The sequence below is a fragment of the Setaria viridis genome, chromosome 6 (assembly GCF_005286985.2).
Source record: "Setaria viridis chromosome 6, Setaria_viridis_v4.0, whole genome shotgun sequence".
NCBI classification, from domain to species: Eukaryota; Viridiplantae; Streptophyta; class Magnoliopsida; order Poales; family Poaceae; genus Setaria; species Setaria viridis.
This window is the reverse complement of record NC_048268.2, coordinates 33,671,674-33,699,005: the sequence shown is the minus strand read 5'-3', so window position 1 is coordinate 33,699,005 and position 27,332 is coordinate 33,671,674. Positions and strand designations below refer to the sequence as shown.

The following is a 27,332-nucleotide window of genomic DNA, read 5'->3' as shown; positions in this document are numbered from 1 at the left end:
TGGTGTACTGTTAAATTCGACTGCCAATTTGTTTGATTGGTGCTCTAATTATGCAGTGGGCAAGCGAAGTCGCACCGCAAGGCTGGAGTGGCAGGCTACTGATTCCAATCTCCAGGAATTCAGAGTAGACTACGAGCAAACCAAGCATCTTGCCATTGGCGAGGCCATCTTCTCCGACGCCTTCTCCTCGGGCGGGTACATGTGGAGGGTACGCTACTTCCCGAGCGGGCTCGGGGAGGAACACAAGGATCACGCCTCCATCTTGTTCGAGCTGGTGAGCAAAGCAAGTGTCAACGCCATCTTCGAGGCCTTCGTAAAGGGCAAGGACGGCCATCCATGGCCGGAGGGTGCGGAGAGGACGGACGACGTTCAGCTGTTCGAAGGGGATGCTCGCGTGGGCGGCTGGCCTCGGTTCGTTTCGCATCATGATCTGGAGAACTGTTGCCTGCAGGCAGAGGCGAGTCACTTTCGTGTGCGCCGTCATGGTCGCTCGTGGGCGTGGCAGCTCCATTCCCGTGCCGGCTTCGGACATCGGGAAGCATTTCGGCGCGTTGCTGGAGAGCATGGACGGGGACGATGTCTCGTTCACCATCGACGACGAGACGTTCCATGCGCACCGAGCGGTGCTCGCTGCCCGTTCGCCGGTCTTCAAGGCTGAGCTCCTAGGTTCCATGGCTGAGGCTACCATGCCAAACATCACCCTCCATGAAATTGCCCCTGCCACATTTAGGGCCATGCTTCGGTTCATGTACACGGATGCATTGCCTGCAGACGACGAGCTTGGGGAATCTCCGACCGAGATGGTGCGGCATCTACTAGCCACGGCTGACCGGTATGCGTTGGACCGGCTGAAGCTTATCTGTGCACAGAAGCTGTGGGAAGATGTGTCTGTTGATACGGTTGCCGCTACCTTATCCTTCGCTGAAATGCACAGCTGCCCGGAGTTGAAGAACAAGTGCATTTGGCTTCTTTGCAACGGGGGAAAATTTCAGGAAAGCCGTGTTGACAAAGGGTTTCGTTCAGTTGGTGCAGCAGTTCCCTTCAATTGTTGATGAGCTGCGGGAGAGGATTGGGTTATGACTTATGACAGTGTGATACATCTCCATGTGTATAGTTCAGGCGTCCAAGCATGGCTGGGCATGGTGTTCAGAAATCAGATGTTTTGGTCACTGGCACCTCATGTATTTCAAGCTTTGAAATTGTCTTCTTGTAGTATTAAACTTTGTTCTGTCTGGTGAGACTGATAAGCAAGGCAAGGTGGATGATATTGTCACGCAGATCAGCTGCATAGCTGTGGATATGGCGTGGAGGATATTGTTGCAGAGATCAAAGCTATGGATATTATGCGACCTTAATATACCTGTTTTGTTTTTATTTCTGCGTCCTCTTGGCCATGTCATGTCCTGAAGCTAGGTTATACTGTACTATAATTTGATGTGTTTACTAGTGCTAATTTGCTCTGGTACTGCAAACTGCCTAACTATAATGTATGTATAGTCGTCCAGTCCATGAGTGTTATGATCTGATCGTTTTAAGCATGTTGGAGGTGCTTGTACTGTCGTACTAATACAGTTCTGTGCCATTTAATTCGTTTAGTAACTGAAATCAACGGCGACTCTTGTGGAGAGCAGCATCATTCGGTTTCATCTGTTGTATTGTTTGGTTTCTTCGTTGTTTAATTCAGTTTCAGACTGACCTAAAAAAAAAGTTTCAGACTTTCTGTGTTGTCTTACATCTCTTCCTGTGGCTGTAAACCCCTTAGACTCCCTTATCAGTTGTAGTTTTTTTTTTAATAGAGCTCCTCTCTGCTTCTTTTTTATTTTGGATATGGAATGTTGAATTCCTTCCATTAACCGCCGGTTCCAAGCTCCTCTACTATTTACTACTGGTATAAATATGAGCTGCTGTTCATTTCACAATCGATTAAATGAACAAGAGAATATACATACATGGCAGCTCAGTGCCCGTCCTAATTAAGATGGAAACCGAGGCCCAGCCGTCCAGATCATAGTTTTTTTTTTAATGGCTACGGAAGGGGAGAGAATCCCGTTTGATAGTCACAGAGTTACAGCAGTTTTCATATGGTTTACATTGCCGTAACAAACAGATTACACCATGTGATGCATACGGCAGCTTCGTTTCCCTTCATGCGGCATCGCCATAGCTCCGCGTCGCTTCTGCAAGCCGACAGGGTTTGACAGAGTGTCATGTTGTCTTCCCGAAAGATGACTCCATTCCTCCTTTTCGTAAGTGCCAGCAGCACAGCAGCACAAAGGTGGAGAAGTGTTGGCTAGGGATGTTGTCCGGGCGGGGAATAGAGTTGAGCGTCGCCGTCTTCAGTCCCTCCGGCCCCCGGAAGCCGAGAGAACGCCAGAACGCTTTGGCGAACGGGCATTCAAGGATGATATGTATAGCAGTCTCTGTGTCGCACCCACATACCTCACAGCGTGCATCGTCGATGACCTTCTTCCTCAGCAAGTTCGAGCAGCACTGCACCCGGTCGTGCACCAGAAGCTGGACCCGAGGTGGCACCGAGTTCTTCCAGACGAACTGGGCCATCGGGTCATCGCTTCCTGGCGCGGCGAGCAGGAGCTTGTACAGTGGCCCCGTGCGCAGCTTCCCATCAGGCGCAGAGTAGGGGCAGATTCTCTTGTCGTCGCAGTCATGACGGGGAACGTGCTCCAGGATGTCCCGGACCATCCCAAGCTCTTCACGCGCTCTGATGGATAGGCGTGGCACCAGGTATTGCTCGAGGCCGCGTTCCCGGACATCAGCGACCGTCTGTCCAGTGTGCTTGCAGTGGCTCAGAAGGGCGAGGAATTTGTCAGCCAAGCAATCTTCTCCGCACCATACATCAAACCAGAACGCCGTCGTGCACCCATCGCCGATCTGCACCGTGGTGATAGCTCGGTATAGGGGGAGCAGCGCACGCAGGGCGTCCCAGTGGGTGCCGACGAGGTCACCGTCGAGGGTGGCGATGTTTGCGTGACGGTGAACCCATGCTGCCCACGACGAGCCTTGTGGGTGATGAAGCCGGTGTATCAGTTTAAGGAGAAGGCACGAGTTTTGCACCCCCAATGTTTGTGATTCCCAGTCCTCCCCGCTCTCTGCTGTGCTGCACTTTCTCCCACGCCACCAGGCAGCTGGCGCTGGACGCTCCCTTTTCGCCGGCCCACAGGAAGCCGTGCCTCCTTTGATTAAACTATGCGATTGTGCCGGGTGGAAGCTGTAGGGCGCACATCAAGTAGATAAGCTGGCTGTCGAGGACTGAATTTACCAGAACCGCGCGCCCTATGTGGTTGAGCAGCGCAGATTGCCATCCGGCCAGGTACCGATCAGCCCGTGCGATGTATAGGTCAAAGGCTGCGAGACGAAGCTTGGAGCAGGACAGTGGGAGACCAAGGTACGTTTGCGGGAACCCTTCTCAACGGCAGCCCAGAACCTGGATACATTGGCAGATGTCTGTGTCGTCGACATGCATTGGCACCACGGTGCTTTTGGTGAAGTTCACGAGGAGGCCGGTTGCTTTGGAAAACTGATCAAGCAGAGTCCGCAGAATTGCAACATCCTCCAGGTCAGCCCGGAGCAAGATTAGCGTATCTTCCGCATATTGGAGCAATGGACATGACCGCCCCATCAGTAACCGGGTGGCGCACTCGGCCGTCCTTCTTGATCAGATCCTGAAGAACATCTGCAACCAAGAGGAACAGATAGGGAGACATGGGATCACCCTGCCGGAGCCCTCGGCGACAAGGAATCCATGGCCCTGGGCGACCAGGACTGCAGTCAGTGAAGTTTGTAGGAGCTGTTGAACCCAGGTGCACCATTTGTCGTCAAACCAGCCCAGTTCACAGTGTCAAATGCCCAGATCATAGTTTGTGGGCGGGGCTTGAGAGGGAGAGCCTTGGCGGTGTAAAATCACGACGGGCTGCTCAGTTGGTTGATCCAGCAAGCAGCAGCGCAACACTACTCACTCTCTGTCTGGGCCTGCCGAGATCAGACCCTGCGCCGGCCAGACCACACCACCGCCCCTGCTACTACTACCAACTACCAAGCTGCTTCTCGTCTCCGCAACCGCGCCGCGACACGAACCCTAGCCGGCGGCGAGGAGGCGGCCACCGGGAGGAGGCGGCCAACGGAAGGAGGCAGGCACGCGCTACGAATCCACCCGGAGCGATCGGCCCGTCGTCCACTTTCTCCACCACCGCCGACAGGATTGACGGTGAGAATCAATCTTGTGCTCTGCTCTTGTTGGCTTCTTGCAGCATAAGTTATTTATTTAGCTTAAATGTTAGGAATTTTTGGCAAGTGCGCCAAATCCAGAAGCTCATCAGCAAGTTTTATGACATTCTAAATTTGAGATGTTTTAAGAACCAACCGCTTGCTCGATTAGTTGATGGTGCCGCCAATCACATCACTGTGCCAAATCGGTTGTCCAACTCAACTCATTCTGAATTCTGAAGTGAACACTAGAGCACCCTGCCATTATTCCAAAATAATCTATGATAACTCATTGCTTTAATTGCTTGCTAGTAAAGTAGTTATAAGCATAAAGCATTCATTAGCGCCAACAGATTTAAGAAATTTCAAATTTGCTATTACCTATTGCTAAATTACTTGCAGTTTATTCAGTTAGCAAGAGGAGCCATAAGATGGGGCAAGAGGCGCAAGCCACCATGTTGGGTTCAACCTTAGTCGAGTTCAAAGTGGACAATGAGCACAACAAACACCTTGCTATTGGCAATGCGGTCCACTCCGACGCCATCGCCGTCGGTGGGCACATGTGGAGGATGAACTGCTACCCTTGTGGGGTCAGTGGGAGAGACAAAGGCGGACATGTCTCTTTCTTCCTTGAGCTTCTTAACAAATCCTCAAGCGTTGAGGCTATCTTCGGGGCCTGGTTGAAAGGAAACGGCCAACAGAATTCCACCTCAGCAACAAGAACGCTAGCTTATGTATTCTGAGGATCAATGGTGGTCACCTTTAGATGATGAGTGATTGACAACGTTGTGTTGATTTGATGTTGCTCTTGGCTTGTGATGTGCAGGTGTAGGATGCGACTGACGGTCGACGGCGTGCGGTGAAGGTCAAGCGAAAGGTTCATGCCGATGGATCAAGGGCGGTGAAGGATGAACGCAAGTAGGCTTGGACCGATGGACTCGAGGAGTCCGGGCGAAGTCATGGGCGGTCCACATGGTGCACAGAATGGCGAGAGGACATAACGAGATGGAGACGGCGTCGGTCGAGTCGAGCGGGAGGCTTGGCGGAGGCCGGACACGCGTCGACATCGAGGAGGTCGCGTGGCGGCCAAGTGAAGATGGACGTTTTGGGTGGTTTGGGCCTCAAAACCACCACACAGGCAGGTTTCCCGATTTAGGCCTCAAAACCGGGGGCGAGCCCGGTGCGGCCGGAGCTTCGAGAAGGAGGGCATGTGGCGTCATCCCGAAGCTTGCGTCGAGATGAAGCAAAGTCGTGAAGGCGGCGTGTCCGTCCGATGCGCGGATAGAAACTTGGATCAAAATACCCCTGTGTGGGTAGTTATCCTAGTTGTAGCTGTAGGGTAGTATTATCTTTCGTCCTGGACTATAAATAGGGATGAGGGGCTGGTTATTTCAGCACCTCTTTGCTTAGCAACTCATTATCTTTTAGCTTAGAGGCTAGTCATGTGCTTAAAGTGAGAGGAGAGAGGGAGATTAGAGAGTGATTACTCTTTTCTCTTGATTTCTTCATCTTTAGTGGGTGGATGAAGGGAGGAGGCTAGTCATCATCTTGTATAGAAGATGTTCTCGTGATTTAGCTTTGTTTGTTGTCTCAAATCGTGCTAAATCTTTGATTCCCGAGCGTTTTTCTTTTTCCCTATTTTCGGAACTATTTTTGAGGAATTTTCATTCATCATGTTGGAGCCGGATCTCGTGAGTTTGGTTGAAGGGAAATGTTGCTAGGACCTTAGGGAGCATCTTTGATATGATCCCCTTCAAATCCCTCACGAATCCGGCTTGAATTTTGAATTTTGCCAAATCGTGTTCTTGAGTTAGGGTTTTGATTTTCTTCAAGATTTACAATGAATACTTGAGCTTTTTTTGAGAGTTGTCTCATGAATCTATTTTCCCTTCGGGTATTGTATCCTTATCTCAAGTTTCGTTTCGAACTGTGGAGTACTGAGAAAGGAATTTTGAATTGAAGTGTGGCCCACGTTCTTAGTGTTCTTGGCTGTTCGTTCTCTGTTCGTGCGTCTGTTTCTTTCTTGCGCAGGAGTCGTCGCTTGGTGGACGCCAGCAGCAGAGCAGACCGCTCAGGCGTTTCCGGCCCAGCCAGCAGCCCAGGCGAGCTGGCTTTCACAAGCCGTCAGCAGGCCGGCGGCCCAAGCAGCTGCTAAGCAGGCCGTGCGTGTGAGGCAGCCCAGCACGAGTAGCTGGCCCAGCGGAGAGGCCCAGGTGAAGGAGTTTACACGTAGCAGGCCTAGCTGGATGTCTTCAGGCCACCAGGGCCATGCGCAAGCAACACAGGCCTTCAGTGAGTTTTTATTTCGTTCTTCCATATTAGTCTGATACTTTAGCTACTTAGTTTAATTACTCATTTGTGATCCTGTTTAGTGATTACTTAGTTAGTTATTTGTCTTGCTAATCATGCTTATTTTACTTAGTTAATTGCTAATCCTTCCATGCCTAGATAAGTTATGGTTAGTAGTGACTTTGTTTTGTCTCATTTGTGCAAATTTGATGGAGTAAATTCATGATGTGTTTTCCACTGTGATTTAAGCGTTTCTTATCGTTCTTATGGTGAGCTTGTCACGAGTTGACTTGCGTCGAGATTGAACGCACGGTGTGCTTTGGAGCTGCGTTTGGGACATAGGCCTTGTTCTCGTTGAGAATTTTTATAGGCTCCCATTCACCCCCCTCTGGTCGTCCTTTCGGTCCTTCATATTCAATAATGAGGAAGATGAACAAGTTGAACAGGGGTGGCGTCAGTTCCGTTCGCAATATGGAATAGAGAGTTATCATGTAACAGAGGGATACATCACGTTTGTATGCGCTATCATGGTAGTAAGTAAGAACTCTATTCCCGTGCCGCCTTCAGATCTTGGAGAACATCTTGCGAGGCTACTTGATAGCAAGGATGGGACGGATGTATCATTCAATGTCGACGGCGAGATGTTCCACGCACATCGAGCGGTGCTTGCTGCACGTTCACCAGTCTTCAAAGTCGGGCTCCTCGGATCCATGGCTGAGGCTACAATGCCATCCATCCCCCTAAATGACATCGCCCCTGCAGTTTTCAGAATCATTCTTCAGTTCATGTACACTGACAAGTTGCCTGGAGATGACGAACTTAGGACCTCTCCCTTCGAGATGATGCAGCATCTAGTAGCCGCGGCTGACCGGTATGCAATGGACCGGTTGAAGCTCATTTGTGCACAGAGATTGTGGGCCAATGTGTCTGTCGATAATGTTGCTGCTACATTAGCTTGTGCTGAAATGTACAGCTGCTCGGAGTTGAAGAGCAAGTGCATTGACTTCTTTGCAGCTGAGAAAAATTACAAGAAGTCCGTCTTAACAGAGGATTTTTTGCAGTTGGGTCAGAATTTCCCATCGATTATTGTGGAACTGCGAGAGAAGGTTGGGACATGACATTGTGCAATAGATCTCCATGTAGATAGTGCACGTGTTCAAGCATAACTCAGTATGGTGTTCAGATATCTTAGTGACTGGTATCTCTATTCTTGTAGTATTGGGCATTTGGGCTATTTTGCTGCCAGGTGATTCTGATAACTGAGGCAAGGTGGAGGGTATTGTCAGATAAATTTGGTGCAAAGCTTTTGAGGCTGCCTAAAAAGTAGCATACTTTTGTTTTGGATTCTCTGCTCTCTTGATCCTGACCTGTACTGAATTAGGGTTATGCTTGAAGCTTCAAAGATGATTTAACTTTTGCTATGCTCTATGTAGTCTCTACTCCATGAGTGTTATCTGTTCTTTAAGGCCTGTTGGAAGTACTTGCATTGTTGTATTGTAATTCTGCACTATGTTTGTACTGTTTAACTTGTTTGCTAATGAAATGGTGCCGTGTCGACGCTCGTTATTTACACACTTTTAATATTGTTTAACTAGTGTTTTCATGCTTATTATTACACTAACCGTCACTTGGCACGTGAAATAACCCCATTATTGCATACAAGTTGTATTTTGGAGCATGTTGTGTTTTGGCAGGAAATGTGACATAATCAAGGGGGTTTTCACAGGGATCTAAATAAATATTTGAACATGAGTCGTCGAGGGGAGCTAGCACGAGGAAGGAGCAGACCAGGAGGGCTAGAAAGGGCCCAGGCCGATCGGCCTGGCCCAATCCTAGGCCCGGTCGAGCCCCCATTTCTTCAACGTGACGTCCACGACATCCTGTAGGGTTTTTCCACCGATATTGACCCAGAGCCGCCGCCTACAAGGGACTATAAATACAACCCCATTGGATCAAGGAAAAGGGGGAGATGGAGCGAGAGAAGAGATCACCACGAAAGCACCATCCACCGCCGCCACAAGTAGGAAAAACGGAGAAAAGATTGGATCCAGAGGAGGCCACGCGAAGAGGAGCACCATGGGAGGTGAAAATCCCCTGAGCCGATCGGCTCAATGGTACCCAGGCCGATCGGCCTAGGTCTTTCCTGCCCCCGTTCATCGTCGTCTTCAGTCTAGTTGATCTACAGGGCATCCTTTACCCTAAAATTTATCAACATGTATAAGATCATAGGGTAAAGTCTCTTTTTGTCCTCGAGGTTGTATTTGTAATCGTCGAACCTCTTTGTGAGATCAATCTATTATCTTTCATATCTTGATGATGTACTTTCATGAATGACCGGCCAGCGCTACTTTAGGTTGCATCTTTGCTTTCCTATAACAATCATCTTGCCATGTTCTTTGTTCAATAGTTGAGTACCCCTGTGTAGTGACTAGTATGCGGGAGGGAAAGTATTGGGCTTGGTTCACATCCACTCATGATAACACTTAGATCTATTTTGTTAACTCTTGGCGATTGCATCTGCAAGTGATCATAAATCCCTAGGATAAGTGTTGGGAGAAAATATTAACGACCTTCTTATGCCCCTTAAACAACGGTAATAAGGGCCTGGGCCCACCAGCGGCGACAGTGACCTCCGCCGACTCAGCATGGACGGGGAGTGTTCCGCTCCGCCTCGCCTGACCCATGGTCCCAGGGTCGGACACGCCCGACCCCTCGCCGCAAGGCTCCGCCTCGCCCAACCCCGGGCGCAGGGGGTCGGACGCATCCGGGCCCACAGGACAAGGATCCGCCTCGCCCGAGGGCGGGCGCAGACCGGCGGACGAGGGCGCAGATCTCGTGGGCCCCCACCAACCTCGCCATAAATGCGATGCGGCTCTGGCGCGCAGAAAGGCGCCCGCGCTCCTCGACGTGACTCGCCACAGTATTCGAGCGGTACACTGTAGCCACGACCGCGCAAGCTACAGCGGCACCGTCCTAGTACGCTACCTCCCCTGTTCGCCGTAGGGTACTCATTACTCGTGCCCCCTAGCATAGGAGGGAGCGCCGCCCGGTTTCTTGCTCGGCCCGACGGCAGAGACATGACGGCTGCGTCTCCCGGTCAGCACGCGGGGCTACAGGGTCGGCAGTCCCCCACGACGTGCACAGCTGCCACGCCCGGACATCATCATCATCATCATGTATGGCTACAGCGGTCGGACGCCACGCACATCTCGCACGCTCGGCAACGACGGTCGACCGGAGGGTCGTCGACAGGGCCCAATGACAGCCGCCCCCCTCCGGCGGCCACGCTGACGGGAGATAAAGACCGGAGGGGAAGGTGGCGACCCTGGGGACCCGGTCCTTCCCCCTATGCTTCACTTTACCTGCTTATCTCTTTTACTTCTCCTGATTCCTGGCTCAACTGTAACTCCCGTCTCTTCCTTGCGCTATAAAAGGAGGACCGGGGGAACTGAGCAAGGGATGACTCTGAAGCTAACCGAACTCACACCCTCTCCTCACGAGCATCAGTGCACACCCGCAGAGACTTGGGACCAACTTCCCTCTCTCGTCTGTTTGTAACCCCTGCTACAAACTCTGCGTGAGCAACACGAGCAGCCGCTTACACTGGACATAGGGCTATTCCTGCCCGAACCAGTATAACCCCCGTGTCCTCTCATGCGACCATCCGAGCCTTACGCGCATAAAAACAAATTTACTTGCCGTAGTCTTGATCCGCTATTCTTGACAACGACAACAAGCGTTTTTATCTATCTTGTGCACACCCTTACTCTCTCTACCTGCTTTGATCTAGATTGCTTAGAGATCAATCTCATACACATGCTTTCAGTTAATTATATTAACTAGGTGCAAATTCACTTGTTCCACAAATTGATAAACCTTGGGGGAGTACTCTAAGGGAAGAGCTACAACTGATCCGTGTGCCTACGGTTCACAAATTGACGTACTAACTGCCGTCAACATACCGTGAGTTAGTGATGTGGCTAAGACAATGCTACACTTTTTAAATATCTTGTTGTTTCTATATAACTGGAATCGCGCCTCGCGCATTTGCCTAGTGGCAAGAACTCACTCCGATTATTGCACCACCGGGTTGCACCACCGGTCCACGGTCCGCACAAGATGAGACCTTTTCTGAATCGCAGCACATTTTGTTGTGTCTTAATTTCTCCATTGGAAGTTCCTAACAATATCCTCTACAGTACCGCAAAGGGCACTAAAAGTCACTGGCATGTGGGTTTGAACCACCTAGTCCACATGCCAGTCACTCAATGCCCTTGCAGTGCCGGTCTACTTGCTAACGGCACTCAGGACGACACATGAAGTACTGCGAGACCTCGACAAAATAAGAAAGCGATTTCTCTGGGCTGGCAGCAGGGAACTAACAGAGGGAAGTGCAAAGTAAACTGGATAAGGAGCTGACTCCCCAAAGAAAACGGCAGTCTGGGCATTCTGAACCTGGAGAAAATTGTGAGAGCATTGCGGGTCTGATGGTTGTGGCATGAATGGGCATCGTCGGAAGAAGCATGGGTGGACACTGACATACCCTACGACAAGACGGACCAATTCCTTTTTGTGACGTGCAGCATCATCCATTTAGGAAATGGGAAAAATGAGCTTGGGAAAAATGAGCTTCTGTAACTCAGCTTGGTTACAAGGCCGCCGGCCGAAAGACATAGCACCAAGTTTATACAACATTAAATTTGAAAGAAAAAGAAAAGAACTATGGCTCACACCGAAGGCATAGCACCAAGTTTATACAACATTACATTTTAAAGAAAAAGAAAAGAACGGTGGCCCACACCTTACCCCTAAGCACTTGGATAAGAGACCTCATCCTGTTACTTTGAGTAGTTCGTGGAATTGTGGTCATTAGTTCAAAACGTCCAACTTAACCAAGACCACGAAGGTCACATCACATGAAAACTTACCACAGATGGAACATATTCCGTGAACTCAGCTTACAAAGCACAATTCCTGGGAAGCATAGAATCGTCGCAAATCAGCTCAATCTGGAAGGCCTGTGTCCCACCAAAATGCAATTTTTTTTGCCTGGCTTATCACTCATAACAGAATATGGACTGATGTGTGTCTTGCACCCGAGGAGCTAGAACCTGCTGAGGCGCCCAAACATACCTCGGTCAGTTAATGTATCCAAGTATGTCATTGCAAAAAAAAAATCCTGACATGCGAACACAGTGAAATGAATCAAGATTTCCCTCAAGCATCAAGTCTTGATTGGTAGATATAAAAAGGAAAGCTTGAAGGAGAACAATGAAAACTAACCAGGCACAAAAAAACACAAGGAAGTAGTGAATCAGATATCTGAAAGGGAAGTGGTTAGCTAAAGCTTCATATACAACAGTCGCTCCTTGCTGCTAAAAGGTAAACTAAAACATTGGATTCCTATCATAATTCTCATAATGCTTGGAAGCCATGGTGATGATGGTGAACGGGAGTGGCATTTCGTCAAATAAAACAAGGCATCAAGAAACACGTTACAGGCAACCAGCATGAGAGTATTATTCGACTCATGGAATTGCAGTCACAAATCACATGTTGATATTACAAATCTAGGAATCAGTTACATCTATTCCTCCGATGTAACTTTGCCGAAGCATGCTGGAACTCAATTGGAATTTCAGTTATCACCACCAGACAAATTCTTCATATCTTCAGACAAATCAAGAACAAGCTCGCAGTTCCTTTCTTCATGAAAGTCATAATCCTTATGTTATGGAGCATCTGGACAACAAGGAATGATTGGATGTCCATCAGTGGAAATGTGCAAAAGGAAATTCAAATCTGAATTCTCCATGTTACTTCATAGAGCGCGTCCTGCCTTAGTACCCTCTATGGATGTATGGTTGCATGCACTGTAACCCCTTAGCTTGTTGCTCTTCCTCTTCTTCTTCTTTAGTTTTTTGCCGTTACCTTTGTACTCTTTCATTTTCTTAATATATAATTAGTAGGGGTTTACCCCTCCCGCTCCTTTCAAAAAAATCTAGAAATCAGTGGACCCACTAGTTCTTCCCCTGAAAATCAATCAATAGTGTTTTCAAACAAATTCCTTGATAGCAAGAGCCATTATAGATTAATGTTCACGACTAAAGATGCCCTATTTCGACCACCCAGACCACCCCCACACTCTTTTGGATGTGTGGTATGTGTGCTATAATGGGGCGCGGCTTGCATTGCACCGCATCCTGCATGTCGTTTTGGGCTAGGCCAATGTTTTTTGGCCTCCATATATTTGCCAAGTCCTCTTAATAAGCATCGTAAACTTACCTTTCTGGTCTTTTGTGGTCCAAAACATAGCTAGACTTTGGGCCATAGGTGGGCCAGTCCAAATTGGCTCAAGTTTAGAGCGGCAATTTGGTACATATGGGTGAACCAACGCAAAAATAACTCCCTACGATTCTTTACCTATTTGTTTCAAACCTACACCTCTAGGGTGCTTGTACAGTTGCAGTTCCTACATTAAATTAAATTACTTCTCAATATAAAAGCCATGTTGGCCCAACCCAAACCCACCACAAATTAGCTACCCATTGGGATTATTTGAAGTTTAGAACAGACTTGGAAAGCTATTTTAGGCCCAAAATAAATCTATCTTTTTCTTTAACCCGCCTCGACAAAAACCCAAGTCTAACTTGCTCCAACCCCTTACATGTGGACCCCCAAGTAAAAGTATATAAAGTATGTGCTAGGGTTTCCTTTTCCCTGCCATTCCAACCAGCTGCGCACTGGACTCTACCATGGCGCCGCCACCCTACCCCTAACACCCAAGTGCCCGACCCCGTCAGATCCGCTCCTTGCCATCTCCTGACCTCACTGGAGTGCAGTCTCACCGGATCTTCATACCTCACCGCAAGGCCGCCTGAGCTCGCCGTCCAAGATCTACCCAAGTTGTTTTGTGCCGGGGCCTTAACTCCATGCCAAAATTGTCAAAGGTATGGTAGACATACGGTTGTGTGCGTGGGTACATGGTGCTTGTGGGGCGATTGTGTGGGTTTTATTTCTTACTTGTGATAGTTTTTTTACCAGATTTACTCCTTGTAAGGATTTGCTTGTCCGTCCATCACCCACAATCTCTCCTAAGGATGGGGATTTTTTAGATCTTGGGATTAGCCTGTGGGATCGCAAGCTGGCGGTGAGGGGGGAGTCAGGCGATGGGGAATCCCTCGATGGGCAGTACGTGGAGGTAGCTAGGAGGTATTGCCCATACGGATTACCGATGGGCGGTGGCGACGAGCATGTCATCTATGCCATAGGCGACATTGCACGTCGGGCATCGAGCGCAGCCACGTCGGGCGTTGAAGAAAGGAGATAGGGGGAAAGAAGAGACGATATGGATCATTAGATCTAGGTCCAACCGTCTTGTATGGTGATTGATGGAAAAACAACAACTCCGTTATTTGACGAGGAGATAGATTTTTTTCGCATGTCCTCCATGACATGGGTTTGAATACCTTTGTAACTACGAGTTATGTGCATGTAGCCATTGCTAATCTCGATGTCCCCCATGATGCAGGTGTGATTCTTTGCTACCCTACTCTAGCTCCGGTCGCCACTATTGGAGTCGAAGCCTAGGAGAGCCAGCCGCGCCACAGGATGACGGGAGTCAGCGATGAGGCTAGCACGAGTGGTACGACTATAATCCTCTGTTAACTAGGAACAGTAAATTTCTAGCATGTCAAATTCATTCCCTCTCTTATTATGCAGAGAGCAAGCGGCAGCGCACGTCAGGGCCAGAGGCGCAGTTACAGACCACCACCATGATGGATTCTGCGTCGGCCGTCGTCGAGTTCAAAGTAAACTACGAGCAAACCAAGCACCTCCCCGCTGGCCAGGCCATCAAATCCGACCCCATCTCTGTGGGCGGGCAAGTGTGGAGAATAAACTTCTACCCGCGCGGGGCCTATGAGATAGCAGCCATAAGTAATGATCATTTCTCTATTTTCCTCGAGCGTCAGATCATGTCCGACAGACCCATCAAGTCCATCTTCGAGGTATTACTGATAGACAAGAATGGGGAACCAGTGATGATCTCTTCAAAGCTGCCCCCGCCATTGCAAAGGTACTACGGCAACTACCAGTGGCTCGCCAGCCAAAACTACATGGTTCACAATTACGTAAAAGATGGGCACATCAAGTTTGTTTTCACCATCACGGTGTTACCTGACAATCCTATCCCCGTGCCACCTTCTGACATTGGGAAACATATGGCCACTCTACTGGATGGCACCGATGAGGGAAAGGATGTGTCGTTCACCGTCGACGGCGAGACTTTCCATGCACATCGAGCTGTTCTTGCTGCCCGCTCGCCGGTCTTCCGGGCGGAGCTGCTTGGTTCCATGGCCGAGGCAACAATGTCGTGCATCACCCTGCACGACATTGCCCCTGCAACATTCAAAGCTATGCTTCAGTTCATGTACACTGATGTCCTGCCTGGAGACGAAGAGCTCGGGGACTGTCCAACCGAGATGTTTGAGAATCTGCTTGTTGCGGCTGACCGCTATGCATTGGACAGGCTGAAGCTTATGTGTGCCCAGAAGCTGTGGGAAAATGTTTCAGTGGAAACAGTTTGTGATGCTTTAGCTTGTGCCGAGATCTACAATTGCCCGGAACTGAAGGGCAAGTGCATTGAGTTTGTTGTGGCAGATAAAAACTTCAAGAAGATTGTGCTTACAGATAGTTTCATGCAGCTGGGGCAGAAGTTCCCATCTATTATCACTGAGGTGCGAAGGAGGCTTGCTGGGATATGACGTGGTGCTACATCTGAAGCCTCTTGGAACTTGAAGACCATGGTTTTCGTGAGGCGGGAAATTAATCTTTAAAGTTGCCTTCTTTGTTATATATGCTAGTTCATAGCTCATTATTGTGTTCAGTTTGTTTGCAGACATGTCCTGCAGTTGGTTTAATTTATGTTTGAAGTTTGTGAGAAATGTTTGCTTTTGTTTGCTTCCAGTATTACCTAGAAACAAGTTTGTTTTCTTAAATCCATGAACATTATCAGATCTCTTCAAGTATTTATATCTTCAATCGTCTTGGTTTTTTTTTATCATGTTTACCTGCAGCCTCGGAACACAGTTATGTACCTTTTGTGTTCAGTGTGAGCTTCTACTTCTTGATTCATTCGGTAGTAGAAGTCAGAAGTCAGTCATACCGCGATGACGATGAGTCCCTTTACGACAACACTCCGTATGATTTCTGTAGTTTTTAACATGATTGGATCTGTTGAGTGCGATGACATGGCTATATCTTGATTCACCTGACTATTTGCATCTTGTATAGCTTTTTCTCCTATAAACATGTCATTCTTGCTGAAATCTTGTGGTAAATCGAGCAAAGTCCGAGTTCATAGCCCATTATTGTGTTCAGTTTCTTTGCGGCCATGTCTTGCGATTGGTTTATGTTTGAAGTGTATGAGAAAATGTTTGCTTTTGTTATGCTTCAGTTGTAATCTAGTACAACAATTTTGTTGTCTTAAATCCATGAAAGCGATCAAATATCTTCAAGTATTTGATCTTCCACCGGTATTGGGTTTCGAACATGTTTACCTGTCGTGTTGGAACAAAATTTTGTTACCTTCAATTCTGTTCTCAGTATGAGCTTCTACTTGTTGATTCATTTGGCAGTAGAAGTCAGTGATACCCTGAGTCCCTTTCATGACAACGGTCCATATGATTTCTGTAGTTTTTAACATGATTGGAGTTGTGCGATATGGCTATGATGTCTTGCTTCACCTGACTACTTCCATCCTTTATCGCGTTTCCTCCTCTATTTTGTGGTGAAAAATGGAGCAGAGTCCGATCTCATCCGCGATCACATCGATGTCAGCAAGACTAGAGTCTGGAGATGCAGCCGGCGCCTTCTCCACGGCGAGCTACATGGAACTCGTACCTTTTGCCATTAGATCGGATCTCTCTGCGCCTTAGAATTAGCACAGATGGCCTTTTCTTCTTCCTGTCGCGCACGACTGCTTGCACCGCCCATGATGGCAGAAGCCGGCGGCCGCAAGAATCTCTCCTCCGACGACGGCAGAAGCTGGGGATCGTATAGTCGATCTGATCCGGCGGGCGTAAGTACGAGCCGAGATGCCATGGGTGAGGTCAACACGCCAGGTCTCCATCCTGTTCGACACCATGTCGCTGTCATCGATGGAGCTGCATCATTGGTACTCCCGCAGAATCGTCACCATGTCTGGTCTGATTCTGGTGTGTCGATCCATGCAGAGAGAAACCGCGCAGAGGGCTGGTGTTCAGAGTTCCTCGTCACAGATAAGCGAAACAGATTGGTGAGAGAAGTTTCGATACCACAACAATTGCTAAGCTTTATTTCCACTATTTTCCTGCTCTCTCCTATGTCTCCTAGGCATGAGCTGTGGCTGTACTCAAACCAAACCAAACCAAACCTATGTCAGTATCTTTTTTTTTCTGAACCATGGAACAGCACAATCCTTATTTTTAAACTGTATAACTCATTTGCAACTACCAATACCATGCAATTTAGTTTTGTTTAAGAAAATTTGGAAGATATGCTCATTTGGCAAAACCAAAAAAATAAATGAACAATATAAGTACTACCATTCTTGTGTTTCCAATTTCCCAATTAAAATCACAAGGAAGAACTAACCCTGACTAATTACCTTGTTCTAGCTTTGTTGTCTTCTTGTTTTGCACCTCGTGTGCCATCACCTGGTCGGACTGCAATATTTTGCTTCCCAAGCATTCTCAGGCAAATCACATTAGACGCACTTTGCCTACTAAAGAGTTTCTTGTAGTATTCGTGAAGTATCTGATAAATTCTCTTCTGATCAATAACAGATTCACTCATGATCCAATGACAGGATACAGATTTCTTTCTTCTTCCGTTTGCTGCCAGTCCCATTAAAGTATCCTCTGCCTCAAGCACCCTCTCAAGTCAGATTCCAGTTGAACTCTTTCTGCCACCAAGAGTTACGTTGCACCCCTTAAGTTCCACTATTTTTTTTATTCTTCCAATCGAGGCAATAGCCAGTTCAGTGGTGAAAACACAAATTGATCGGCTCAACGACTCGAATCCAAGCTCAAGTTCTTGGCGGTACCCACTTACTAATATATAAGGTACATTCTAGGGTTCCTTTTTTTTGTTCCTCCTAGCTGCGCATTGGTCTCCTGCTTGCAGCCGCCACCCACCCTAACCTCATCCTCTCTTTGTAATCCGCCCCACCTCGTCGGAGTCCTTACTGGATTTGCACACCTCACCAGATTGAAGCTCGACGCGCCAGATCTACCTGAGCTCGCCATGCCAGAGCTTCTCCGTGTTGCGGGAGCCTTGACTGGAGGACCAAGTTGCTAAGGGTATGTCAGGGATACATGTGTACCAACGGGTGACGGGCATGGGTTTCATTTCTGACCCCAGATGGGTAACGATGACTAGCAAGGTGAGGGCGTAGGTTTGGGTATGATATTTTGCATACAGGTTTGAGTAGTCTCTACCCGCAAGTAATATGCCTATTCCTCTAATCACAGGTGCGATTCGCTTCACTGACCCTAACATAGCTCCGCCCATCGCCATTAGACGCGAAACCTATTGCGTTCCGAGATCCAGCAGTGCCACAGGATGAATGGAGTCGGCCATGTGGTCAATGATGGTAACTCCAGTGGCACGACCAAAATTTTGTACTATGAACGATACATTCTTCGATAATTTCAAGTAAAATTTACTCCCTCCCTAATCATGCAGTGAGCAAGCGACAGCGCATGTCAGGGCCGGAGGTGGAAGTGCAGACCACCACTATGGTGGATTCCTCTGCCTTGGTCGTCATCAAGTTCAAAGTAAACTATGAGCAAATCAAGCACCTTGATCTTGGCAAGGCACATGCATGTGGAGGATAGACCTGTACCGACATATCGGCACTCTACTGGATAGCAGGGCTGGAACGGATGTGTCATTCATCATCGATGGCGAGACATTCCACGCACATCGATCCGTGCTTGCCGCTCGCTCACCGGTCTTCAAAGCGGAGCTCCTTGGATCCATGGCTGAGGCTACAATGTCCTCAATAACCCTTCATGAGATTGCTCCAGCAACATTCAAACTCATGCTTCAGTTCATGCACACAGATGCCTTACCTGGAGATGACGAGCTTGGGAACTCTCCAACGGAAACGCTTCAGTACTTGCTTGCGGCGGCCGACCGGTACGCCTTGGACCGGCTGAAGCTTTTGCATGCCCAGAAGTTGTGGGACATTGTGTCGGTGGATACGGTTGCCACTAACATAGTTTGCGCTGAAATATACAGCTGCCCGGAGTTGAAGCACAAGTGCATTGACTTCTTTGCCGAGGAGAAGAATTTCATGAAGGCCGCGTTAACTGACGGTCTTGTGAAGTTTGTGCAGCAGTTCCCATCTATTATTTCTGAGGTGCGAGAGAGGATTGGGACAAGACATGGCGGGAAGCATAATGTTCAGCATTGTGTTCAGGCAGTCAAGCATAGCTCAGTGTGGTGTTCGGTTGTTTTGGCGAGTGATATCTGATATTTGTCAAGCCTCTTGGAATTTGAGGGGCATGCTTTTCATGAATTGAAACTTAATCGTCATCTTTTTTAGTTCAAGCAGTCATGCGTAGCTCAGGTGTTCGGTTTCTTTGTTCTCAGGCCATGTCCTGAACTTAGTTTAAGATTTTAAGCTTATGAGAAAATATGTTTACCTTTGCTATGCTTCTAGTATCAACTAGTAACAATTTGTAATCTTAACTCCATGATGAGTACTATACTATTATGCGATCTCTTCAAGCATTTCATCATCTCTGATCCGAATCAGTTTTTTAGCATGTTTACATGTAGTATCGGAACACAATTTTGTGCCTTCTGTGGATTTCATTGTGAGCTTCTACTTCTTGATTCATTCGGTAGCTGAAGTCAGTTATACACTATACCCGGGACCCCTTTATGGAAACAGTTCATTTTTTTTTGTAGTTTTTAACAGGATTGGAGTTGTGCACTTACTTAGGTGAATGGATTTTCTGACAGCGAGCGCAGCTGTTTTGTAGATGAAAGCCAATCTCATCCTAGCACATTATATTATCTCAGTTTTCTTTTCTAATTTAAATGGTTTAACCGCCCTATCCTTTTCTTGCCTGTTCTTTTAGATATTCACCAGCAAGCTGCGATCAGATCGATCTTGCACGCGCTGTGATACTGATAGATGGCCGTTCTTCCCTCCTGGTCTTCCTCCTCCATGGCGAGGGAGCTGCATGGAACACATAGATGTGCCGGCCCCTCATCATTGTCGAAATTCATGACAAGCAACCCTGATGGCGATGCCGACGGTGAGCCATGGCATCCGCCGAAGAATGCAGACAATTATTCTAAAGTTCTGAATTCTGATTTATGTGATGCCAAGCAAGTTCTGAACCTACAAATCAGAACTTGGCGTTTTTGTTTCTCTTACTTTCCTTCGGTCCAAAGGGTCTCATGAGTGAACTTGTGGATTTCGTGGTCCCGTCGTTTGCAAGTTGCAAGTCAAATTCAGATGCAGAAGTTCGTTTCTTCTCGTTTGCAGGTGTACGTTGTGTTTTCTGACTTCTAACACATTCCAAAATGCATCAAATTTTCTCGACCGAGAGGCTTCTGCCTGTTCCATAGAAAGGGGGAGAAGGTAAACGTTGCACATCACGATGCTGCTGCCTCTCAACCTCTGTTTCCGTTCAGGCGTTCCAGAGTTAAGTAGGCATGGGTAACAGAGCCCATGGGCCTATCTCGGACACTTGAGCCCGGCCCCACACACATGGGCTGGGCTACCCGCGTGGTCTCTCGCGCTACGATGGGCCGCACAGCCTGTGCCACGCCGTACCCTTCTTGGACTTCATGAGGAGAACGCCCACCAACCCAGGGGGGGATTCGCCGTTTCGCTTCGCTACCTACTCCGGCTACGCCGCCTCCGTCGCTGGAGACAAAACCTACCGAGTCCGACAGAGCCGGCGGCGCCACGGGATGACGAGCGTCGGCGACGATGATGGTACCGCCGATTTACTGTATTACGAACGGTAAATTTTGAATCTTGCTGTCAGCTGATTTACTCCCTCCCTGCCCTATAATTATGCAGCGACGGCGGCGCAGACCACCATGATCGATTCTGCCTCGGCCGTCGTCGAGTTTAATGTCAACTACGAGCAGTCCAAGCACCTCGACGTCGGCAAGGCCGTCCACTCCGACGCCATCCCAGCCGGCGGGCACATGTGGAGGATAAGCTACTATCCCTATCAGGGCAATGCGGAGCAGCTTTGCATCACCCTCAAGCTTCTGAGCAAGGCCAGCAGCAAGTCCAGATGCATCTTCGAGGTGATGATGATAGACAAGGACGGGATACCAGCTCTGATTGCCGCGAAAAGGACATGGCGGCTTGAAGATTGCTGTGTGACCTGCGTGTGGTTTCAGTCCGCGACAGGAACCTTATCAACCGATCTGGTTCGCAAATACATGACGGACGGGCAGATCAAGTTTCTATGCACCATCAGGATGTTACATGATGACAGCTCTGTTCATTCTGGCCTCGTCAGACTTCCCGGAATTCCTGCGCCGCCTTCAGACATCGCCAAACATCTCGGAACGCTCCTGGATACGGCAGATGGTTCTGACGTGTCGTTCACCGTTGGCGGCGAGACGTTCCACGCGCATCGAGCTATACTTGCCGCCCGCTCGCCGGTCTTCCGAGCGGAGTTGCTTGGTTCCATGGCCGAGGCTACGATGACATCCATCGCCCTACATGATATCGCTCCTGCAACGTTCAAAGCTATGCTATGGTTCATGTACAGCGATGCCTTGCCTGAAGACATGGAGCTTGTTGGGGACTCTCCAGTGGAGATGTTTGAGTATTTGCTTGCTGCAGCTGACCGCTATGCATTGGACCGCCTGAAGATTTTATGCGCTCAGAAGTTGTGGGACAATGTATCGGTGGATACAGTTGCCACTACATTAGCCTGCGATGAAATGTACAGCTGCCCAGAGTTGAAGAACAAGTGCATTGACTTCTTTGCTGAGGAGAAAAACTTCAAGAAAGCCGTGTTAACCGAGGGTTTTGCGAGGTTAGTGCACCAGTTCCCATCCATTATCGCTGAGCTGAGAGACAGCGTTGGGACATGACGCAGTGAGAAGCTCAGAAGTGTTGAAGCATAGTGTCAGTAGCATGGTGTTCAGATATCTCTAGTGACTGCAATCTCATACATTTTAAAGCCTGTTATTGGAACAAATTTTTGCTTTCTTTTTTATGTTTTAAGTGCAAACATGTGGAGATTGCCACTTAGCTCCAGTGCAAGTGTGTGGAGATTGCTCATAACTACTAGTATCCTGTCTTTATCTATGTTTCCGTAATTTGTTCTCTTGGCCCTGTGCTCTTTCCTAAAGATGTTTTTTTTTAAGAAAAGCATCCTAAAGATGGGTTAAACTGGAAGTTTTTGACAAAATTTACAATTTTTTTGAAAGCGATATGTTTACTTTTGCTTGCTACTATTAACTATCTGTAGTCTTATTTTCATGAATGCTATCGAACCGATCCATATAATTCTTTTTTTGAAACGGCTGATCCGTAGAAGTGTTTCTTGACTTAGCTATTTGATTTGCTCGGTAACTTAAATAAGTGATACCCTGTGTCCCTCCCTCCCTCCCTGCCTCCCTGGCTGGTGTCCCTAACCTTGCTTTGGGGGCCCATGCATGAGCGGAATTGGTCACTTGCTTTGTTCCGAACCTCAGAATTAAGCATTATGATGTTTCTCAGGTTCGTCATAATGTTTTTCCCCCTGCACTATTTTTGAGGAAAATAAACCCTGACGCAAAGCAGATTTAGAGCTGCTAAACGTGTGGTTACACTGTTGCACATACTAGCAGCCCAAGTCCTCCCTTGTATTTTTTATGTCCTCTAGGATGACCATGAACCTGCGCCTGGCCTTGTACTCCGGGCTTGAAACCACCTGATGGCGATCAGTTGCAACGGAAGCCTTTTCCCGATCATAGTAAGATTAACAGGTTCCATCGTCTTGCAATTTCCTTTCAGCTGAACAATCGAATTGATAGGGAACGGCAGCAACATTTTTGGAGACAGCTTTTTTTAGACAAAGCCAGGGATCGGAATTTATTCAAACGACCTGATTGCAGTCAGTTGCAATGGAAACATTTCCCCATCATATTCAGATTAGCAGGTCCCCTTGTCTCATGATTTCGTTGCAGCTGACACGATAATACTCCAGCTGATAGGGAGCAGCAGCAACACTGTTCCGGAGTTCTCTTTTAAAGCTGGAGGATTTATTCATTACTCCCTCCGTTCCAAATTGTAAGTTATTCCAACTTTCTTGGAAACTCAAAACATTTCAAGTTTGACCAAATTTATATAATAAAGTACTAACATTTATTATATCAAATAAGTACTATTAAATTTTTCATTAAATATATTTTCATAGCATATCTACTCGTTGCCATAAATATTTATAATCCTCTCTATAATTTTGATCAAATATAAAATGATTTGACTTTCTTGAATGATCTACAATTGGGAATAGAGGGAGTAAATTGGGAACAGAGGGAGTAGTTACAAAGTTTACATGCATAGCCTACATCCTAGTCCCCTACAATATCTCAAGACAGTTGTTCGAGAGAGTGTTCTTCCCCTACTGCAGCAGCCTACAAGTTCGAGAGAAGGAATTTTGGTCCTCAAAGTATACTGGGCTAGCTCCAACTCACCACACAATGAACCTGTTTGGGCCACATGAGCCCATCTGGCCCGCACCCACGACGACTCGGTACCCAACTCTGACAGCTCCGACCGCCACCGCCTTGGCTCGAGAGGAACAAGAACAAACCCTATCGAGTCCCGAGTTCTCGTCACGGGAGTTGGCGACGAGGCGAGCGGAGGCGGAGGGTCGTCGTCGCGCAATCCAGGGCCTCCCGCCAACAGGCCGCTCCATCAGAACAACGCCCCAGGTGGAGGTGCTCAGGCCGCGGGTGCGTCGTCCCAACAATCCGGTGAGGCAAGCGGAGGCGCGGTGGCCGGAGGTCGGAGAGCGAATGAAACCGCTGGTTCCTAAAGGTTGGGGAGTCAAGCGGCGCTGCATGTTCGTTAGCAAGCCCAAGCACTCGCGGATGCCGGACACAGACAGTGAGCACCCATCGATCTCTTCCCGGCCTTCTTCGTTGGTTCTCGCAGTTCATCAAGATTAATTTTAATTCTTTAGCTCTTGTATATATCGATGTCTCGTTCAGTGATAAAACGGATAATTCTTTGATAATTTCTTGTCAAATTTACTTACTCCGTCTCAATTATATATTCAGCGATCAAACGCCAGCGCACGCCAGGGCCGGAGGCGCACGCCCACGCGCAGACCACTATGATGGATTCGGCCTCGGCTGTCCTCGAGTTCAAGGTAAACTACGAGCAAACCAAGAACCTCGCCGCCGGTGAGGCCGTCCACTCCGACGCCTTCCACGCCGGCGGGCACACGTGGAGGATAAACTGCTACCCGCGTGGCATAGAAGAGGCTAACGACGATGGCAGCCATCTCTCTATCTTCGTCGAGCTCCTGATGAACAAATCCAGAAGCGTCTACGCAATCTTTGAGGCCTTCTTGATGGACAAGGGCGGCGAACCATCGTTGGGTATTGCGAGAAGGATAGGGGTTCATGTGTTCCAAATGGAGAATGGAAAGCTTGGGTGCATTGGCCTCAGTTCGTAAGGCAAACGGATCTGGTCAAAATTTACTTGAAGGAGGGACATATCACATTCGTGTGCGCCATCATGGTGTTACATGGAAATTCTATCCCGACACCACGTTATGACATCGGAAAACATCTAGGCAACTTGCTGGACAGCACAGATGGGTCGGATGTGCCGTTCGTCATTGACGGCGAGACGTTCCATGCTCACCGAGCGGTGCTTGCTGCCCGTTCGCCAGTTTTCAACGTGGAGCTCCTCGGTTCTATGGCTGAGGCTACAATGTCGTCGATCACCCTACATGACATCGCCCCTGCAACATTCAGGCTAATGCTTCGGTTCATGTACACAGATGTCTTTCCTGGAGACGACGAACTTGGTGACTCCCCCTCTGAGATTGTGCAGCATCTACTGGCTGCAGCTGACCTGTATGCATTGGACGGATTGAAGCTTATGTGTGCACAAAAGCTGTGGGACAATGTGTCCGTTGATACTGTTGCCGATGCTTTAGCTTGTGCTGACATGTACAACTGTCAAGAATTAAAGAACAGGTGCCTTGGTTTTGTTGTGGATGAGAAAAATTTCAAGAAGGTCGTCTTAACCGAGGGTTTCAAGAACTTATGACAGAAGTTCCCATCTACTATAGCTGAAGTGCGAGAGCTAGCGGGTTGAGACATGATGACATAGTGTGAGACATCTCGGCGGCGTATATATAGTTCAGGCGTCCAATTAAGCATGTATATAGTTCAGTGAGGTGTTTAGAAGTGCTTCTTTTTGGCAAACTGGGGGCTAGAATTTCTTGCTCCACTTACGATTAAGCATGTATATATTAATTACTCCACTTACGATTTCTTTTTTGCTGATGTGACAAAGAGTTAAATAATAAGGAGCTGGAAGTTGCATCTTGCACAAGAAACAATTTTTAGCATATGATATTATGTTTGGGCACAAAATATAATATCATGGATCCATTTTCATACACAAATACCACACCAATTAATTGATGTGAGAGCTCAAAATAAGAAACAGCATGATACACTTTTGCGTTAAATGTACTATATCTACATATGTACCAATCTAATGGGAAATCAATTCTATGATGTGATCGTTATGGATTGATATTTAATATCATGATGCAATGCACTGGGATATTAGCCACTGGGCAGGGGGCGTTCTTTGTATAGCCAACGCAAGACCACTCCGTGGAAGGTGAAAGAAGGTGATCTGAATCTTAGAACATTATATTTCACATTCTATCTCGTGCCATTTTGTTGGCTATAGTATTTGCATCTTTGCTAGCAATTCTTTTGTTGTACTTGTTAATGCGGGACGAGATCAAGCCATGCCGTTGTGTGATAATGTATCAGGTTCCAACACATGAGTGAGCAAACTAATTACATGGCATGTCATTTTAGTTTATTTATGTCTCATAAATTAATTACACGGCATTCCATTTTAAATCATTTTAGCAATTTTTGAGTCGGTCCCTCTGCACCCAGGAACAACGTACCAACACCGGATCATATCGGAACTAGGTCTAGCCTCTACACTCACACCTAGTTCATGAGCACATGAATCACAAGAACCTTGACTAATGTGTTCAGCCATGTAAAGAGAGAGAACAAGATCGCCCACGAGTTTGCTAGTCCCTGGCTAAGACGTTTGTTTCCCAGTGCTGCCTGGTGAGGAAAATTTCCATCCTGCAACCTGCGCGTGCAACATTTGGTTGACAAGGAATGTAAGAACTCCACAAGTATAGTAAAGCTCTCTTTACTCGGAAAAAAAAAGAACCTGGACTAATGTACCATAAGCGGGCACGAAATTTAAAGTGGTGTCAGCTATCGCTTCTTTTAGCTTCGTTCAGTGATCATTCTTTTTTTATTTTCTTTTTTTATTCTTTCAGTGGCCAGTCTAGCCCAACGTAAGCCTGCGTGCTTGCGGGGGCAGCCTACCACGGTCCACGGAAGTAAAAGCCTTCCACGGTTAACGGACCTGTTTGGGCCTCTCGAGTCCGCCCGACACGCATCATGCATGGTCTCTCTCTGTGCGGCGACAGAATCTACTGTTACATCAAGACACGCATCATGCATGGTCTCCCTCTCTGGCGACAAATCCTTAGCCTTGACGGCGACCTCGAGCACAAGCGCCTGGCGGCGGCGGCGGATCGCGACGGAAGGGGTGGTGGTGGCGATTTGAATCGCGATGGAAGGGGCAGGGATTCGCAAAAAAACCTACTGGCCAGCGCGCACTAAATTGTAAAATAATGTTATCTCTAACCCTATCCATTGGATTAGCATCTTGTGGTATTATTCAAAGTTTTCAAGGTCGCACGGGGAACGTATCTAGTTTACATCGAGACTCCAGTCATTGCTTGATCGCCATCGCCGTCATGATGTCGCGGAGGAGTTCCCCTAGGCTTACCGCATCGTGAATGAAGGAGGTGGTGAGGGAGATGGAAGCGGGAAGATGGCGGCGGGCTAATCCAAGACAAACCCTGACGCAAGAAGGTATAAGCGTCTCCCAATGGCGTGCTGATCTTCTCCGGTTCCTCTTCATTCTTCTTCTTCTTCTTTAAATGGCTGTTATGTCCATAGAAATCGAATTGGAAATTATCATCAACGAATGATCTTGTGCTGCAATCCTGCATTCTAATGGCCAGCTCACCCCCCACCCACCTCCCACCTGGGCGAGGCGACGCTCATGGCGTCTGCAACCCCGAACACCCCCAATCCAGATCCCCTCAACCTCTCACCCCTGTCAACCCATCCACCACCGAGACAGCATCACCCCGACCAGATCCACCTTCCCAAGCCATCCCCAACCAGATCGACCCCAAGACAAAGGAGATCGCACCAGGTCAACTTCCCGTCCCGAACGCCGAGGAAATCCGCTGGAAGATTGAGTCGTCGAGCCGAGCGCATCCAGAAATCAAGCAGAAATGCTCTACCGCGAATCAGACGGAGGAAGACATTATTTTGCCGGATCTAGTGGAGGATCTTCAAGTACACCAGGCATTCATGGCAGGGAGAGGCGCCGTGGAGCTCGAGGGAGGCCATGCCGGAGAAGACCCACTGACTTTGGATCTCATTCAAAGGCTCACCAAACAGCACCCCCCCTACGCGCCAACAGAGCAGCATCA

General features: G+C 48.1%; 7 protein-coding genes across 7 annotated transcripts; 6 read left to right on the top strand and 1 right to left on the bottom strand.

The window, feature by feature from the left end:
• The first annotated feature begins 430 nt into the window (after positions 1-430).
• On the top strand, positions 431-1,052 carry LOC117859611 (BTB/POZ and MATH domain-containing protein 1-like). The gene has a single exon (XM_034742752.2). It carries the CDS (start codon positions 483-485, stop codon positions 1,050-1,052), a length of 570 nt encoding a protein of 189 aa, XP_034598643.1. The 5' UTR covers positions 431-482.
• Positions 1,053-2,205: 1,153 nt separating this feature from the next.
• LOC117861952 (uncharacterized) lies at positions 2,206-3,637 on the bottom strand. Its single transcript, XM_034745464.1, has 2 exons — positions 3,451-3,637; positions 2,206-3,017 (listed from the first exon to the last, which is right to left on the bottom strand). Exons 1-2 carry the CDS (start codon positions 3,635-3,637, stop codon positions 2,206-2,208), a joined length of 999 nt encoding a protein of 332 aa, XP_034601355.1.
• A 123-nt stretch (positions 3,638-3,760) lies between these two features.
• LOC117861951 (BTB/POZ and MATH domain-containing protein 1-like) lies at positions 3,761-7,628 on the top strand. The gene is made up of 4 exons (XM_072294780.1): positions 3,761-3,785; positions 4,624-4,811; positions 6,253-6,323; positions 6,836-7,628. Exons 1-4 carry the CDS (start codon positions 3,761-3,763, stop codon positions 7,626-7,628), a joined length of 1,077 nt encoding a protein of 358 aa, XP_072150881.1.
• A 6,051-nt stretch (positions 7,629-13,679) lies between these two features.
• LOC117861950 (BTB/POZ and MATH domain-containing protein 1) lies at positions 13,680-15,276 on the top strand. Its single transcript, XM_034745462.2, has 2 exons — positions 13,680-13,701; positions 14,233-15,276. Exons 1-2 carry the CDS (start codon positions 13,680-13,682, stop codon positions 15,273-15,275), a joined length of 1,065 nt encoding a protein of 354 aa, XP_034601353.1. The 3' UTR covers position 15,276.
• Positions 15,277-18,376: 3,100 nt separating this feature from the next.
• LOC117861949 (BTB/POZ and MATH domain-containing protein 1-like) lies at positions 18,377-19,030 on the top strand. The gene has a single exon (XM_034745461.1). The coding sequence runs from the start codon at positions 18,377-18,379 to the stop codon at positions 19,028-19,030; it is 654 nt and encodes a 217-aa protein (XP_034601352.1).
• Positions 19,031-20,366: 1,336 nt separating this feature from the next.
• Positions 20,367-21,817, top strand: LOC117862170 (BTB/POZ and MATH domain-containing protein 1). The gene has a single exon (XM_072294564.1). It carries the CDS (start codon positions 20,620-20,622, stop codon positions 21,634-21,636), a length of 1,017 nt encoding a protein of 338 aa, XP_072150665.1. The 5' UTR covers positions 20,367-20,619; the 3' UTR covers positions 21,637-21,817.
• Positions 21,818-24,277: 2,460 nt separating this feature from the next.
• Positions 24,278-24,817, top strand: LOC117859909 (BTB/POZ and MATH domain-containing protein 1). The gene has a single exon (XM_034743107.2). It carries the CDS (start codon positions 24,278-24,280, stop codon positions 24,815-24,817), a length of 540 nt encoding a protein of 179 aa, XP_034598998.1.
• Positions 24,818-27,332: the final 2,515 nt, after the last annotated feature.

Coding starts and splice junctions, on each gene's coding strand:
- LOC117861952 (XM_034745464.1), bottom strand. CDS start 3,637: ATGGGGCGGTCATGTCCATTGCTCCAATATGCGGAAGATACGCTAATC. Junction 3,018..3,450: donor CGACACAGACATCTGCCAAT/GTATCCAGGTTC, acceptor ATCACCCACAAG/GCTCGTCGTGGGCAGCATGG.
- LOC117859909 (XM_034743107.2), top strand. CDS start 24,278: ATGGTGTTACATGGAAATTCTATCCCGACACCACGTTATGACATCGGA.
- LOC117861950 (XM_034745462.2), top strand. CDS start 13,680: ATGGGGAATCCCTCGATGGGCA. Junction 13,702..14,232: donor GGGGAATCCCTCGATGGGCA/GTACGTGGAGGT, acceptor CTTATTATGCAG/AGAGCAAGCGGCAGCGCACG.
- LOC117862170 (XM_072294564.1), top strand. CDS start 20,620: ATGATCGATTCTGCCTCGGCCGTCGTCGAGTTTAATGTCAACTACGAG.
- LOC117861949 (XM_034745461.1), top strand. CDS start 18,377: ATGTGGAGGATAGACCTGTACCGACATATCGGCACTCTACTGGATAGC.
- LOC117861951 (XM_072294780.1), top strand. CDS start 3,761: ATGGCCCTGGGCGACCAGGACTGCA. Junction 3,786..4,623: donor CCTGGGCGACCAGGACTGCA/GTCAGTGAAGTT, acceptor AATTACTTGCAG/TTTATTCAGTTAGCAAGAGG. Junction 6,324..6,835: donor CGGCCCAGCCAGCAGCCCAG/GCGAGCTGGCTT, acceptor TGTGCTTTGGAG/CTGCGTTTGGGACATAGGCC.
- LOC117859611 (XM_034742752.2), top strand. CDS start 483: ATGGTCGCTCGTGGGCGTGGCAGCTCCATTCCCGTGCCGGCTTCGGAC.